Source organism: Zalophus californianus, chromosome 4, assembly GCF_009762305.2.
Source record: "Zalophus californianus isolate mZalCal1 chromosome 4, mZalCal1.pri.v2, whole genome shotgun sequence".
Classification (NCBI taxonomy): domain Eukaryota; kingdom Metazoa; phylum Chordata; class Mammalia; order Carnivora; family Otariidae; genus Zalophus; species Zalophus californianus.
Window position 1 is genome coordinate 97,563,740 of NC_045598.1, and position 17,706 is coordinate 97,581,445.

At 46.6% G+C, this 17,706-nt stretch overlaps 1 protein-coding gene across 2 annotated transcripts in view; it reads left to right on the plus strand.

The window, feature by feature from the left end:
- The window catches only part of VANGL1 (VANGL planar cell polarity protein 1), a 49,281-nt gene extending 40,622 nt beyond the window's left edge, over positions 1-8,659 (plus strand). For both annotated transcript variants that reach the window (XM_027622450.2, XM_027622459.2), the window contains exons 5-8: positions 293-426; positions 2,281-2,413; positions 3,169-3,403; positions 7,265-8,659. In XM_027622450.2, coding sequence (XP_027478251.1) covers positions 293-426; positions 2,281-2,413; positions 3,169-3,403; positions 7,265-7,525 — 763 coding nt within the window. In that variant the 3' untranslated portion in view covers positions 7,526-8,659. The remainder of the gene's footprint in view (positions 1-292; positions 427-2,280; positions 2,414-3,168; positions 3,404-7,264) is intronic.
- Positions 8,660-17,706: the final 9,047 nt, after the last annotated feature.

Sequence of the window (17,706 nt, forward strand, 5' to 3'; positions counted from 1 at the left end):
CAAATCTGAGTTACAACTGATTCCTTTCTCAGCTATTGGCTAGATGGGGTGTGGTTCATGGCGCAGCCTGGGAGAAGGCCAAGAAGCCACTTGATGACTGAACTCAGTCTCACCTTTAAATTCTCATCCTGCTCCGACAAATGGTGTGGTAAAATCCAGGGGCCTGCCATGATGGGAGGTTACCGGTGGTGCTCTGCTGTTCTACCTGACTCCAAAAGAGGATTTTTTTGGTCACTTGGGACCTGCTTCTTCAGTGAAAAAGCATTGCATTAATTTTGCCTTCTCTTCTCAGTATCCAGCGAGCAGCATTGGTGGTTCTGGAAAATTACTATAAAGATTTCACCATCTATAACCCCAATCTCCTAACAGCCTCCAAATTCCGAGCAGCCAAGCACATGGCCGGGCTGAAAGTCTACAATGTAGATGGTACGTGCCTTGAAATGGTGTCTCTGGTTGGTGGGTGTGGGGGGTACAGTTCGGGGCAGCTCTTTAGCTTAAACTTTATGGTCCATTTGGTTCTTCTTCCCCTCAGTGTCCATCTTTATCGTACATTCTGAATTCAGAACAACTCTTCTCTTCTCTTCTCTCTTCTCTTCCTTTTTCTTTCTTTTCTTTCTTTTTTTTTTTTAAGATTTTATTTATTTATTTGACAGAGAGAGAGAGAGACACAGCGAGAGAGGGAACATGAGCAGGGGGAGTGGGAGAGGGAGAAGCAGGCCTCCCGCTGAGCAGGGAGCCAGACATGGGGCTCGATCCCAGGACCCCGGGATCACGACCTGAGCCAAAGGCAGACGCTTAATGACTGAGCCACCCAGGCACCCCCCTTTCTTTCTTTTCTTTTCTTTTCTTTTCTTTCTTTCTTTCTTTCTTTCTTTCTTTCTTTCTTTTCTTTTCTTTTCTTTTCTTTTCTTTTCTTTTCTTTTCTTTTCTTTTCTTTTCTTTTCTTTTCTTCTTTCTTTTTCTTCTTTCTTTCTTTCTTCTTTCTTCCTCTTTCTTCCAGCAAACATACTTTCAGAAGAATGTTGATTTACAGTCTACACATGTGGGAGGTTCATTTATTTTGGAATTTTCTGATTGAAAACAATAGTGATGTGTGTTTCCTGCCTCCTGCTGGGAACATCTATGGAAAGCTGCTTTTCAAATTTTGGATAAGTTACTCAAAGACTCAGCTCCCCAGATCCATGAAGTCAGTAACTCTCAGTAGTTCAGGCATCTGGTGAGATACTTAAAGAGATTTCTCAGTCCTGGCTAGGACCTGGGGCTGAGTGGGTGGCAGGAGGCCAGAGGCCAGGCTGAGGACGTCAGAGCTGTGTTTCAGGCTATCAGATAGTTAAGTGCAAGGAACAAGACACAGTGTCATTTCTTTCTGGATGCCTTGGGTCAGGGCAAGAGCTTTGTGGACCCTCAAAGAGGATCATATTGTTAGCAAGTCAAGTGATTTATGGATGGTGTCAATTTTTCATGGCCATATCCTCCCCATTTTGGCGGGGGTGGACGGGGGTGCACTTTATGAGATGTGCGCTCAGTTGGGGTTCCCAGAGGATTGGTAAATTTCACCCGTGATCTGAAAACTTACTGAAAATTCCCACTAGCGAAACCAAGTCATTAACCAAGTAGTTGATACAGAAGAAAGCATGTGATCTGCCTTGACCTTCTGAAAAGTTAAGGCAATCTGTGGTCACGGGAACAGAGTGGGGAGTTCTAAGTCTGCATTTCACAAACGGGCCATATTGCAAGTCCTCGAGTATTTTTTTTTTTTTTTTTTATTCAGTGTTGTGACTACCATGACATTCCAGCATGGCTTGTTGTCCTGTGCATAATCAGTGTCTCCTTACCCCTTGACTTTCTTTTTTCTCTGTCCTTGTTGTGCCCATCGCTCCCATTCTCTCTCATTGTCCTGTTGCTGAAATGTGATGCTCCAGCTACCCTTATGGCCAAAGTGAGACTTGATGTAACAGATGGTGAGTAACATCTTCAGCATTCTCTCTGTGTGTTATTTTTGGCCAACATTTTCATTGTCCGGCATTCTTCATCTCCTTCTGCATTCTTTTTCCATTTCCACTGATCAGATTGGGTTTGGGGGAGATATCCTTTCTCTCATGAGCATAGCGAATGTGAGGCAGGAGTGCTGTTCACCCTTCTGGAAGTTTCTTTTGAGATTGGTGGATATGCTTCTCAGGGGGTGGGTAGACGGTATCGACAGACCGTGGTACTCGTTTCCCGCTGTTTTGCAGCCCCGTAGCATTAAAACTATTCTTCCTCCACTGTCCTTCCCTGAAGGCCCCAGTAACAATGCCACTGGTCAGTCCCGGGCCATGATCGCTGCAGCTGCTCGGCGCAGAGACTCAAGCCACAACGAGTTGTATTATGAAGAGGCAGAGCACGAGCGGCGGGTGAAGAAGCGGAGAGCGAGGTCTGTTGTCCCCCCCGCCCTGACACTTAACACCCTGTCATAGTGGACTTTCTACTTTTTAAATTTTTTTTTTAACCGCTAGAATGAAATCTGAGTGTATAAACGTGAGCCGCTCAAGCCTCAGGAGTGTATCGTGCTCCGTTGTTTCTCATGCACCAGCGTGACCAGGAAGGCTTATTAAAGCGCAGATCTGACATTCTGGGCCCCACCTGCAAAAATGACTTACTCACCTGGAGTTGGGCCTCAGAATTTGCATGTCTTCCAAATTCCCAGTTGATGCTAAAGCTGTTGGCCCACGGCCCACGCACGCTGGATCGAGGGGGATGCAGCTCTGCTTCTGTAGCACCAGCCCCCTCTCAGTGCGTGCAGAGCCTTTTGTGGCCAGATGTTGAGGAATCTTCGAGCTCTTTTCATCTAAGCCTTCGTTGTAGAGATGGAAGGATTGAAGTGAGTCCACCAAGCTCCTTAGTGGCAGAATTGAAAACAGAGGTCAATCTCCTAGGCCCAGGGCTCCTTCCCCCTCACCCCTGTAGCCCCCCTGCCTTCCTTTCTCCCTCCCCCCCCCCCCCCCCCGCCCAGCCATCTGGAGTGACCGCCACGGAGGTGAGCCTTGGGTGAGCTGGCGGCAGGCTGGGACACAGAGGCGGGCAGGAGGCCTCCCAGGCCCTGAATGACCATGCTGTTGTCCAGCCTGGCAGCAGCCACCATCCTGATGACCGTCTCATTGCCCACCCCTCCCCCTCCCCCCCCCCCAGGCTGGTGGTTGCGGTGGAAGAAGCCTTCATCCACATCCAGCGCCTCCAGGCCGAAGAGCAGCAGAAAGCTCCGGGGGAGGTGATGGACCCGCGGGAGGCGGCGCAGGCCATCTTCCCCTCCATGGCCCGGGCTCTGCAGAAGTACCTGCGCACCACGCGGCAGCAGCATTACCACAGCATGGAGAGCATCCTGCAGCACCTGGCCTTCTGCATCACCAACAGCATGACCCCCAAGGTGCGGCCCGGCACCGAGCTCGGCAGGCCCTGTTTGCAGCTGTGCCCAGGCGCAATGGACTCAAAGGCTCTCTAAAGCCGCGACTCACGAGAATTACCAGTTCCCACTTACTTTATATGATTTTGGTGCGGTTGTTTTTTGAAATTGCTTTTCGAGAGCCTCTAGCTTCAAGCAGAGGAAAGACTTTCACAGTAGAGGTAGCAGTTAGGGGCACTCTGGGCTCTGGAGCTGTGCTGAAGCATATTCCAGCCTGGCTCCTCCCGCAATGAGCTGGTCACCTCGGGCACATCGCCTAATAGCTCTGTGCCTCACTTTCCTACTCTGTAAATGGCAGCTTGCTGTAATACCTACCTCAATGGGTTGTGGTGGGAACTCCAAGAGTTCATGTGAAGTGCTTAAAACAGTGCCTGCCATATGGTAATGTCTGAGTAAATGGCTGTTCTTAGTGGCAGAAAGGATACCATCACCCCGTTAGGCATTTTGGACCTCATGGGGTTAGTTTTACTTGAGTGGTCTCTTGAATTACAATATGAGCACACTTTAGGGAGATTGCAGGAAACAGCCATGTAGCTAAGAGAGGGGTGGGGCCGAGGAAGCAGAGTAGAGTGAGGGTTAGCAAATGACCTGTCATCACACAGACAGGGCTTCAGATCCTGGCTCCACCAGTTGATTAGGTTGTGACTTTGTAGAGGTCACGCTATATTTGTTCCCTCTTTTATAAAATGGGGATAATCGTAGCATCTCCCTGATAGGGTTGTTACGTGAAAATTATATTCAGTATGGCAACATGACATGTGGATCACATGGCAGGGAGTAAACGAGCTTGGCGTGTAGTGCACGTGGAGTGGCTTTTGGTATAAGGACCCATGTTCCTGCGCTGCCCTGTACGCGTACAGCATATGGTTGTGTTGTCTCCAGTAACAGCCCTTAGGAGAGCAATACAGAAACATTCACTTGGAATCCGTAAAGGTTTTCATATGCTTTGGCTCACTTATCCCTCTCCTAGAATCAGATACATGCACAAATAATACCAAAGGTGATTTTTGCAAAGTAATCTGGGATAACTCCAAACTGGACATAACTTAAAAATAGAACAGTGGCCTATAAATTAGGGTACATCACCTATTAAAAGTAGAAGAATCTTCGTTAGAATATGAAGTTACAAAAAACAGAATGCAAAAAAGTATGGAGAGCATGTTGCCAATGAGCGCAGTATATCTGCATGTGTGAAGTGGTAGCTCGTACCACATAGAACAGAAGCCATAGTTTTCCTTTTCTCAAGATCTTTTGGTTTCCTGATTGCTTTCATTTTCGTTCAAAAAAACGTATACTTTTCTGAATTAAAAGTAATTGATACTTTCTCTTTGTATAGAAATCTAGGCACTAAAGAAAAATATAATGGGGGCCCCTGGGTGGTGCAGTCGGTTAAGCATCCTTCTCTTGCTTTCGGCTCAGGTCGTGTTCTCGGGGTCATGGGATTGAGCCCCGTGTCAGGCTCCACGCTCAGCACAGAGTCTGCTTGGGATTCTGTCTCCCCCTCTCCCCTTCTCCCCCATGCTCACACACGTGCTCGCTCTCTCAGATAAATAAATGAATCTTTAAACAAAAGCAAAGGAAAAGGAAAATATGTGCAAAGGGAAGTTTCCATTCTCCTCCCCTAAACAGTTCTTGGTGATGAGTTGGTGTGTATGCTTTCAGAGGTGTGTGTGTGTGTTTAAAGCAGAAGTGGAAAAAAAGTAAACCACAAACGGGAGTTCATACCACATACACAACTTGGAAACTTACTTTCTTCACTTAAAACTACCTCTGCACTGTTTTTCCCTGTCAGTACTTCCAGATCTCTGTCATACAGATCTAATTCATTCTCTTTAATAGCTGCATCTCATCCCGCCGAATACCATGATTTGTGTAACCAATGCTTACGACGCACATTTGGATTAACATCTTTCAGTAGTTTAAACCAGGGCTTGGCTGTTTTTGCTAATCAAGTTTTATTGGAACACAACCACACCCTTTTATTTCCATATCATCTATGGCTGCTTTCTCTCTACACAGGCTGAGTTGAGCAGTCATGACAGAATGTGGCTTGTGAAGCTGAAAATGTTTATGTTAGAGAAAAGTTTGCCAACCCCTGGTCTAAACAGTGTTGCAGCAAGTATGTTTTTCACATACATCTTTGTGCATCTGTGCAAGTATTTCCAAAGGAGAAATTTCTGGTAGAGGAACAGCTAGATCAAAGGTATAGAGCCTGCCAAATTGTCCTTCCAAGGGATGTTACTCTTTTAAACACTTCTGCCTCTGGGATACGATTCTGTTTATTTCCCCCACACACTTGACATATTGGGTGTTACCATTCTTTTTACTCATTGCCCACATAAGAGGCAAAAAAAAAAAAAAAATTGTTATTTGAATTCATGTTTCTTGAATTATTAATGTGGTAGAGCATCTTTTTGTTATGTTAATTTTCTATTAATATTTATTCTATAAATTATCTTATTAATTTCAGTCTCTCATTGCTGAGTTGTTTCTTTTTCTTATGATTCATAAGAGCTATTTTTGTCTTAGAAGTGTGTTTAGCCATGGCTCTGCTTTCTGCCTTAAGATCTTTTCGTTTCCTGGTTGCTTTCATTTTCGTTTAAAAAAATGTACATATGCTCACAGATAGAATATATGCTTACAGAGCAGAAATCATGTAGTTGGCGGCAGCAGTGAGGTGTGGATGGAAGGGGATACCTTGTAGAAACTGGCCTTGACCTGTGTCTAGGACCAGAGTGACAGATCCCAGTATATCCTGTCTGAATCACTGGCTCCCACTTTCTTCCCTTTTCTTACAGCTAAGTCAGCGTATTTATTGATTTAGTGCACACGCCATTGAGCTCCTATTATGTCCAGGCACATTGGAAATTCAGATTTAAAAAATAGTTCCTGCCCTCCAGGGGGTTAAATTCCAGTGCGGGGGACAGACACGCATGTCCACAGCGATCGTTAGGAAAGTAAAGGTCACCCGGGAGTTAGGCCAGTGATGATAAGCACTCAGAGGAGGGTGTGTTAATCTGCCCAGAGGTTCAGGGGGTGGTCTGAGGAGAATTGAAGGCCCAGGAGGAATAATGCATGTGGACGCCATGAGTGGGTGGGGGGTCCAAGACCTCCCACAAGCTAAAGCACTGCAGGAGCAGGGGACTTGTGAGAGGGATGGGGATGTGGGCTCTGGCATCCCTCGGACCTGCCCTGTGCCCACTTGATCCCACAGGAAATCACCATTGCCCACACTGGTTGGGCTTACCTTGTGCCAGTAGATGGTTAGAGGCAGCCGTGTCATCCTCGCCTCGGCCCTGTGAGGAGCTCTTACTGCCCCCATTTACAGACCGGACAAATGACTTGTCCAAAGCCACATGGCCCGTGAGTGGCGGAGCATGCATTTTTGTGCGTGCGTGCAAGTATATCCTTTTACTTGTTCAGCTTCTGGTTCCCGAGTGCCTCTCTGTGCCCGGCCCTTGCCCTGAGAAGCTTTCGGTGTGGGCGCAAGCAGGCCTACCACAGGTACAAGTGGTGACGTGCTGTGCGGCCGTGCCATGGCCGGGCTAGTGCCTCGGCAATGGCCTCCGGGCAGACAGAGGTGCCAGGCACCTCACCTGCCCCCGCCTCTGGTTGGAAGTTGGCAGAGGGGAGTGAGAAAGTCCAAGGAGGCTTCCCTCCCCAACAAGGACTCCGTTGGGAGGGTCTGCTGGGAATACGGCCTGATTAGCTCTGTCTTGGTTTGTTGGGAAACATTTTCATCTGCATAAGATGGGTGTGCCCCTGACATCACTGTCCTTAGCACGGGGTATTTCTTCTCTCATGGCCTTTGTCCTCCTTTTTCAGGCCTTTCTAGAACGTTACCTCAGCGCGGGCCCTACCCTGCAGTATGACAAGGAGCGCTGGCTCTCTACGCAGTGGAGACTGGTTAGTGATGAGGCTGTGACGAACGGATTGCGGGATGGAATCGTTTTCGTCCTGAAATGCTTGGACTTCAGCCTCGTGGTCAATGTGAAGAAAATTCCATTCATCATCCTCTCGGAAGAGTTCATAGACCCCAAATCTCACAAATTTGTCCTTCGCCTACAGTCTGAGACATCAGTTTAAAAGTTTTATATTTGTGGCTTTATTACAAAAAAAAAAAAAAGAATATATAGAGATATATATATATGTATACCAGAAGGGCATCTTTTTTTATTATTATTCTTCATTGCTGACTGAAACTGGCAGATAATAGACCAGTATCCTTTGACCATCCGCACTTTACTTGGAAGGAAGCAGGGGATGTCCACCCTGGCAAAAAGCGACTGATAACATCTGACTTTTGTGGATGGGACTTCTCACGAAGCCGTTCCCTGGCGTTTCTGTGACAGCTGTAAACCAAAGTAGAGCAGGTGGCTCTCGGGAGCCTCGCCTTACGGCAGCTAGTCCCTGCCTTTCGTCCAGGGCCGTGCCCTCCTGTTGCTTCTGGCCTGCCCCCTCGTCGACCTCCAGGGGGACGCGTCTTCATTCTGTTCCAGGAAACCAGACACGGCATGTCCACATAGGTGCTTGTGTCCATGAATGTCCAGTACCACATCACCCACGGGAGCCGCGCGCCCTTCCGCAAATGCCTGCCTTCATCTTTGTTCTTTGTTGCCTTAGGTTCTGCTGAGAGAGGTCACAACAAAAAATGTGCACTAGCAGTTGACAGTTCTAAATGATTTTATTTTGTTTTCTCCCCCAAGGAGAAAACCTACCTGTCCTGTTTCTGACCGTTGGCCTAGGTTTGAGCAGGTGGCCCTTTCCTGACCCTGTGATGGCACACCCGTCTCCCTCCATCCGCCCTCCCCTGCACGCACCACACCCCCACCTGGCTGGTGGTCCTGGCCAGGAAAGCCCAGCCTGCAGAGCTGCCCCGGACCCGGCTCTCCATGTGTGCTCACGGGCTCTGTGCACTGTCTCCCGTGGGTGCCATGGATTGTTTGCATAGGGAAGCATAGCCTGCCAACCAGGTCGAACACAGGGACAGCCAGCCTGCCAGATTGTCCCTTTTCGGCTGCAGCGGGAGCCCCTCCCCTCCCAGTTCTCCTTCCTACTGCTCACAGGGACCCAGGGCGGGGGAGGGGCGGCGGGGGGAGGAGCTGACGCCGCGACTCAGGGACTGGCAGGTGCAGCTTGGAGTCTCTGATTTCCCAGGGAGAGAAGTCCTCCCAAGCCTTCATGGCCAAGCTACCCTGCCAAGGGAGACCAAACAGTGCCCACTGCTGCCTGGTCCCTGATTTCTGACCACCGTCACTGTGCAACTCATGACCTCTGCCACGTAACTACCAGGGAAGGGGCTGCTTTGGCGCTGGTGTTGGAAGTCCTTGTAGTTACTGGTAAAGCGGGGGAGAGGGAATGGGTAAGCAGCAGAGCTTGGGGAAAGGAAAGGTAGGGAGCCGATCTTAGGATTCTCGGGGGCGGGTGGCAAAGCTGCGGGGAAGCTCCTGTCTGTGCCTCCATTTGCCTTCCTGTATCCACGGCCAGCCTTTACAGAGTATTCGCCCTTGCTTTTCCCAGGGATCGGGGGTAGCCAATCACCTCGCTTTAGACAAGGAGGACCCTGTCAGAATGCTCTTTGTGTTCGCGAGGACCCTTCCTGGTTTGTGCATTCCAAAAGTGGTGCAGTGTTTGTGTATCATTTTTTTAAATCCAAATGGACTTTGGATATTTTTAATACACCTGTACCTGCAAAAGTAAACAGCACTCTTGACCCAACAGCCTGCAGCTCAAAAAGATGTGTTGGAACAGAAGAAAGGAGGAGTCAGTACCAGTCAGTATGGCGTGGAGCCAAGATGCGCTATGTTAACTACGTGGTTCTGTTTGTGGAAAACACATACCATGTAACCACGGTGCTTTTGTTCTTTTTAGTTTTTGAACTGGACATTCCTTATGCTGATGATGTCTTTCTCAGGAAATATATTTTGGGAGATAGGGCAAGGGATGGTGAAAGCGTATGGGACTTTGGTTGGGTCACGGTTGTCATGCCCCAGACTAAGTGTCTCAGAGGCTTCTGCATCAGGAGCCCAGCAGCTGGAGATGCTATAAGTACTTCCTGTAGGTCATATGCAGAACATTTTGTTCATGAAGACACTATTCATCTGCATTCTAAAATACTGTGCTTCCAAACCCTGTCTTAAGTTACCAGGCCAGAAGGGGTTAAGATAGACTCATTGCCTTGGTGCCTGTGTTCCTCAGCGGGGTGAAGAAAGGTTTAAATCAAGGAATTTATTTTCTCTCTACCCCCTTCTCTTTCCCCCAGTCTTTGCATAGGAGAATGTCAGACTTTCTGAAATTGTTTCGGTTTTAAGTTGGATATCGATTTTTTTACACTGACTTTGTATTGAGTCCCTTTTGAAAGAATAACAAAATAAAATGCAGGATCTTTGTATAAAGCCTTTGCATTTTCAAGATCTTAATAACTCGAGTTACTGGTGCAGTGGGAACAATGTAAATGGCATTAAAAAGATTTAGGGTTTCAGAAAAAGCTGCATCGCCCGGTCGAACACGATGCGTTTTTATTGCAGTCGTTGGAACCAACAGGCTGTTCTTTTTTAAAAGAGGGTGAGCTGCCCCAGGGCTAGTAAAATATGTGAGACTTCACAGTGGAGGAGGCAAGATTTCATTTGCCTTAAATGTTTATAGATTTTCTATAACTTTCCAACCTAAGTTATTAAAACGTGAATGTTAAATTGTTCGGAGTAGAAGACCCTAGTGACGAGCGCATCCCCTGGTGGTGTTTTAACCGGTGGTTAACTTTGGCTCCTCAGTGTGTACTTCTGAAGGTGATGATAATTCTTAATCATCCACGAACTGAATGTTAAAACGTCTGCATGCTTAGAGTTGGAAAGAACTTTAAGGTTTTATAGTTTCCCCATCCTTTGCATTTTCAGTGAAGTCAAAACACATGATACTTTTGCTAAAGTCCATCCTAAGGTAAGCCCTTGAGAAAATGCTTGAGCAGGTTTTTGCCCGGCTGTCATCATCCCCCTTCTCCCTCTCTGTCCTTCCCTTTCAAATCTACCGACAGATAGAATTCTGTTCAGAAGTGGGTGGAGGTATGTGGCCCCCCGGGGGTGTGTGTGCGTGCTGCATTGGGGTTCTTTGCTGGAGTTGGAGCTCCTTTTCCGTGGGGAGGTAGTGGCTGGGCTGGTGTTGGCGGGGGGGGGGGGGGATGAGATGAGGTGTCCCCCTCCCCTTTCACCATACTTGCGGCTTCTCTTCATTCTGCATGCATGTATTTCGGAAAGGGCTGTAGCTCTGTGGCAAGCCCCCTGCCTGTCGGGATGGCAGACGTCCTTACCCTGCCCCTCCTCATCCCACCCCCCACCTACACCTGGGGAGGTGCTAGTCACACTGTGAAACCAAGAGAATCGGGTCCTTGGTTCACACTCCCTCTGGCTGGGTCCTGCGAAGTCAGGCTCCTTCAACGGGGACGCATACTTGGTGGTGGGTATGCGTTTCCATATGTGTGTGCATGGCTCTGAGTGTAATTACCCCAGGGACGGCACGTTTGTATGTTAGCGATCTGAACATCTGTGTCGTCTGTCGCTGGTGGGTGTCCTGTCAACAGGTAACTTACGCATGTGTTCGTATGGATGAGTGTCTGTGTTTCTACCCTGTGCCCTGTGGTGGAGAGATTTCCTAATGGCCCCCATCTTTTGGAAGGCTGCCAGTTTACTTCTCCCTTGGCTCCTTTATTCCTTTCCCTCCGTGACACTGGCTTCTCCCCAGGAGTAAATGGCTTTAGCATAGAAGAGTCTTCTGGAAAGCTTGACATCCTGCGGGCAATCCATTAGACTCTTTCTTGCCTTAGGACCCTGTGACGTGAAAACAGCAAGAAACAGAAAGGTCAAGCTCTGTGATAATTACTGCTCCAACTTTACTACCCTGGAAGCCTTACTATATGTTTCTCAGCATAACTTAAAAATTGAGCTTCATAAAAAAAACATAACACTGATGACTAAAAGTAGCACAGAAATGTTAACGTAATATTTAAGTAGTCCAGCAGAGATCCTTCCTGCGATTGTAAAGTGATGTAAGTATTTCTGGTAGCGTTTATGCTTTATGGATCTTGTTACAAGAAAATAATAATAAATCACTACTGTGAATTTACTATGTAACCTTGTGGTCATATTCCATCATAAATAAAAGGTGAATTGTTCTGAAGCCCATATTACAGTTCTTGAATGGTATTCAGTGCCGTAGTGAACCGAGGTAGTTTAGACACTACCGTGAAGTTGCCATTTTGCACTTTATCCGAGTGGATGCTGAGACAATTAGATTGCAGGTCATCGTATTCTGGTCAAATGAGGAAGAGAAGGGTACCAATACACATTTACCCAGCATTGTGTGTTTGGGTGCTGTTCTAGAACGGGAAGTCCTATGAGGCAGGAAGTCCTATGTTCTCTCAATTGAACAGGTGAGAAAGATGACAATCAGAGAGGGAGGGACTTGTCCCAGGTCTCATGGCTAGTGAATGGGATTTCAGATCTAACGTGTGATTCCAGCCCCTCGCTCACTGTACCCTCAGGTGCGATCTGAATGATCTGGCATTTTGGAACGTGGAGAAGGAACGTGAGGACACTTAACCTGGACTCAGAACCTGGGGGTGAGGGTTCCTCCGAGGTGGTCGGTGGGGTCCCTTCTGTCCTTGCATTTTGCACCAGAGCTGTGGCCCCTGGGGAACCTCTCCATTGTGCAGGCGGATTTCTCGGGATTTCTAATGGAAAGAACTTGAGAGTGCCCCTCCCCCAGAAAACCAGCCCCGCTAGCACCGCCACACCTGCTGATAGACCCAGGGGCTGTGGTTCGGCAGGCATCCTTTGCTTTTGCCCCTCTGGCCCTCCGCCCCACCCCTGCTGGCTTGGGCAGGCGGGCATCTCAGGCCTTGGGCGCAGGAAGCTGGCCAGGGACAGACCTGGCCTCTTCCGAAGCTGAGGAAGCCTCTTGCTGGTGCTCTGCTTCCCCGGTTAGGGTGGGAGAGGGACCACCTGCAGGCCCCGCCCCGGGGGGTCTGGAACGGGGGTCCCCTGGCCTCCCTCCTTGACCTGTGTGTTCTCAGCAAGCCCTTGCATCCCATTGTTTCCCCCCACATTTGCCCTCATGAGTCTTAACAGAACAGACATAAAACAGAAGCCTGAAAACACGGACTTCCTCTCCTCCGAGGTCTTTAAAGTTTTGTTCTGTTGTGCACAAACTACCTTTTTCTCTCTGCTGTTCAACTTTCTGTGGAGCACAGGAAAACGGAGATGATACATCTCCGTGATACATGGCTCCTCATTTGGAATCAGGACAGATTTTCAAAGGCTGGAAAAGAAATGATAAAATGAATAAAATAGAATTTGGGGACTCTGTGAATCTCCCTTGCCAGGCCCTGTCCCATTTCTACTTAGACAACCCAAGTTGCTTTGTTTCACCTGTAAAATAAATCTCTTGAATGGGTTGTTTTCGAGTCCCCCCAATATAACAACAGATCTCTAACATCTGAAGCAGTACCGTGAAAGGTCGCTTCCAATATGACACTAAGAATCTACAATTTCTATGTCTCACAGCTTGAAAACACCAATGTTCTGTCTTAGTGGGATAAAAGTACTTACTCATCTTAAGCCTGGGGAACAAACGTGACAAACCCCAGACTTTTATACTGAGTGTCTTTTGGCACTGAAATAATATTTTCGTAAAAATATTTGTCTGGTTTTGTGTTCGCTTATATTTATCGGGGCTTTCCCTTGTACCGTGAGCTTTCATTCCAAAGGAGCTGATCATTTAGGAGCTGTTAAGCAACCCCCACCCCCCCCCCGAAGCCCAAAGCCTAGGAAAGCTTAATCTCTGAGGCCCAGCGACTGTTGCTCAGGGAATTAGCAATGGGACCCAGGCAGCTGGTCTGTGGGTGACAAGTCTAGTTTAACTCACGTCATAGGGAATTTAGACAGTTGCACATTGTCACCATTCCAGGGCCCAGGTAAAAAGAGGTGGCAGTGGTTTTTCATTTGCCAGTGACCCTCAGTCACAGAAATAATGTTCACTTAATACTTTTCATCATTTTTTTATATTGTTCATTCTTAAGAAGAGAAAAAGGAACGTAAAATTCCGACGGTGGTGGTAATTCCTTATTTTTATAATGGATTCATTGTGGGTTTTAGTTCTATAGCAGACTCCCCTGAGGCCCCTGAATTATGACATTAGCCAAATGTGATTTCCAAGCAGTTGTATATGAACACAACTATTGTGGAGAGTGCAGGACGCTAGCCAGAATGAGGGCGGGTGGATACTGGCTCACTGGGGTGGTCAACATAACTCGCCTTGTGAATAACCAGTTCCTCAACCAAGATGCTAGAGAGAAGGCCAAGGACACCTGAATCAGGTCTTCTTCAGAGAAGTTCATTGGACAATTGCTTTTGTGTTGAAAGAACTTTTCACTTCTGGAATTCGAACCCAGAAAGTTCAGTGACAAAACCCTCTGTCTCTATCTGAAGGAATCAGCACTGTTTGTGCAAAGATGTGACCAGAGGTCTTTGTGGTCTTTCTTAGTAGTTAATAGTGCACTTTGTAACCAGGAGGGGCAGTTCTGCTCATCAGTCTCTACTTGGGTCACCATATATGTAGGAGAAAGTCTTGAGTATGAATACCGGCATAAATGGGTAGCAGGCTCTGTTGAGGCATTTCAAACATCTAAATGAATGACTCTACCAGCAACCATCTGCGCAAGCACGTTTACGAACGTTCATAAGGTGTTTGCTATGAAATGTCTTCTCATAGTAATGTCCATCAATAACAATGTTAGCATTTACAACTGTGTACCTGGCAGCCAAGTTACTTGGTCCCCTTTTGGGTCTCCCATCCCAATTAACTGTAAAACATTTTACATGTTACATTTTTTTATACTGTACAACTTGAAAAATAAACTGAAATCCCAATTTGTATTTTGCTTCTTTCTTCATGTGATTATTTCAATCTAAAAAGTTGTTTGCTTTTTTTAGGGAGTGTTTTCACTCTTGCATAATTTTGATACCCGCTTAAAGGCGTCAAGGGGCGCCTGGGGCGGGGGCACTCAGTCAGTTAAGCGTTTGACTCTTGGTTTCGGCTCGTGCCATGATCTCAGGGTCCTGGGATTGAGACCTGCGCTGGGCTCCGCGTTTAGCAGGGAGTCCGCTTGAGATTCTCTCTCCCTCCGCCCCTCCCATTCATTCTCTCTGTCCCTCTCTCTCAGGTAAGTAAATAAATCTTTTTTTAAAAAAAGACAATCTGTCAAGTTTCTATGAAAACCAAGATAATTATGATAGATTGAATCAGAAAGTGGATTGTCATTGTAACGAAAACTGTTGTAATCATTTTATGCTGAGAGAGTGCTCAGAGAATGTTTTAAATGAATAGATTACTGAAAATTAAAATCTTAGGCTCTACAAATGAAGATGAAATGGGCTTTTTGAATAAATCAGCAAGTGAATAAAGATCTTTGAATCAAGTAAGGAGGAAGAAAAGTGTCAGACCCTGGATTTGTGAGGGGGTGAATACTGGATTGTTTTGGTGAGTGGCTTGGTAATTCAATTTTAAGTATTGACTGATTTAAAAATAGTTTTTAAATCAGTTTTAAATAGTTTTAAAAGTTCAAGTTCCTTTTATTTAAAAGGAACTTGAAAGTATGACAAACGTTGGGGTGGGATGGGGGCATCTGGCTGGCTCAGTCGGTACAGCATGCGACTCTTGACATCAGGGTCATGAGTTCAAGCCCTACATTGGGTGTGGAGCCTACTTAAAATTAATTTAGAAAAAAGAAATGTTGGAACTTGCCTTCTGCTACACTCAGCTATTTTTTTTTTTTTTTTTATCTGATAGCACATAAATTCTTACCTATTCCATGGACAGGGGCTAGAGAAAGCAATTGATTTGAAGATTCATTGTATAGATTATCGATAAGCTCTGTTTCTCTGGGCTATCAGCCACGATGTGCATTATTTATATCTGCACAAGCAAACCCTGCCAGGGAAAAGATTCGAGTAATCTGCAGACATAAACCAAGGACTCTTCTCTTTCTCATTCATTACCTGTCATACAGCTAGAGTGTTTTGGAAGAGTTTTCAGATGACCAGATGATAAACGATCAGATTATGGAAGTGGAGTGAGGATAGCAGGATGGCACCAGTTACGTCACTGCCTGCCCACCCAGTGCCGGAGATGGGCCCCCAGCAGTGGCATAGCAAAGGCCAGTATCCCAGCTTCCAGAGAGACTTGGCAATTCTCTGTTGGTGTCAACATGTCATGCAAGCATCTTCTAGTCCTTCAGGTTAATGTGGACATGGAAAAAAAAAACAACTACTCGACCTTTGGGCGTGTTCTCTGTACTGACATCTGAATGTGTAACTGAGGTTCTGAGAAGTGGTAATAGTTCAGACAAAATGATGATGACCCAGGGTACTTTAAACATTTTCCTTTTCTAGATGTTTGCTCAGGCCTCTGATCTCACCCACTCATTTTGCCTTCTGGAATCCGTATGTGCTAAACAAGCCTCAAGCGTCCGTTGATTGAATATTTGAGTGAATGAGGGAATGAGAACAGGATGACACACTCGGCACGGAAGCCACCACCTATAACCTAAACATATATGATTATTTTAGGGGGGAATCACTGGGATTTTGCAGGATCCTAGGGTTAATAGTAAGAATTGTAGCACCACTACTCTGAAGAGTTCAGATTGGTAAAATACCAGATTAATTCAAAAGAGGTTTTTAATTTACCTTGCAAACATTTGGGCCTGCAGATACATTAAAATAAAGGAACGGGCACTTGGGTGGCTGTGGGCATTCTGTTCCCAGAGAGTGGGGCCTGGGACTTCTGCTGTCATCCCCATGCTGCTTTGCTTGCCATCATGATGCCTATATTTCTAGGAGACTTTGCTGACCTGAGTAAAGAACACCGCGCATTAGAAACTCCTCACTGAGCCAAAGAGATTTTGTGCTCCCGTTTTTTTTTTTTTTTTATAATCCCAATTTGCTGTTCTAAGCAGATCTGAACAGATGATACCATTGCCAAAAAGGTCCTGATTGACTTAGGATAATCACTAGCCTATTTTTAATGGTACTAATAGCTTTTGATAATCACTAGCACATTCTTAATGGTATTAATCACTGTTAAATTTGCTTTACATAGGGCTTAGTGAGTACTTAGTCAAACAAGTTTACTAAGAACCTATCGGAATTTAGGCACTGAGGAGTAGAACAGAATCCACTGAAGTCTCTTCCCTAAGCTTGCTTTCAGACTAATAGGGGGAAGAAGATGTACATGTGTGATAAATTGTAATTTCTGTAAGAGAGCTTTGCACACAGTACAGTGAGGGCTCAGCGGGTGAGGTGGCCAATTCCCCTGGGGTATGACTGGAACAGTCACAGAATGTACCTTACTTCACACTTCAGGTAATATAGTGGGGAGTTTGCCAGGCAGGCACAGATGGGAAAGGACAGACATTCTAGTAGATGGAATAGCACGAGCCAAGGCTTGGTGGTGTTAAGCAGCCAGGCAGCTTCTACCGACTTCTGGTTCTAAGAGTAGAGGAGGCAGGTGGCTGGGAGGCATTGTGAGAGATGAGGCTGGAAAGGTGGACAAATGCAGCTTACGCAGACCTTGAGTGCCCCCGCGAAGGAAATTGGCTTTTAGCAATTACATTCTACACCTGACCCCCTAGCCTGGTGCCAGGGGTGCTGACCCAATTTCTGCTAAAATAACAGCTGGGTGCTATAATCCCAAATGAGGCATGTGGACACCCTAATTCCAAGACAGATCCTCCATGTACGCAGCAGAAATTGCCCCATTCAGTCCGATGCTTTCCTAATCCAAGAGCCCAGGCATCGCCAGCATTAGCGTCAGCCCTACTCAGACTTTGCTCCCGTCACGGGGAGGAGAGACACTTCAGGGACTTCCGGTTTTACAAGGCCTATCTCATTGTTTCTCCTTCCCAACTTCCCACCACACGGCCCAGCTCTGCACTCGGCAGTCAACAACCTTTCCATTCATAGCTCACTCTTTGGCCTCTTTGTCTTAAAAAAAAAAATTTTTTTTAACACCTACTGGGAATAGAAAACCATTGAAGAATTTTAAGCATGTGTGTGACATGATCAGCTTCTCATTTTAGAAAGATCACTTGATTGCAGCATGCAGCCTGGATGGGAGATAGGAGAGCAGCTGGAACCTTGCCGCAAGCTGGATGAGAGACCATAAAGCCTCAGTTACACAGGAAGTGTGGGCGCAGAGGGGCGCACAGCCCCTGCTCC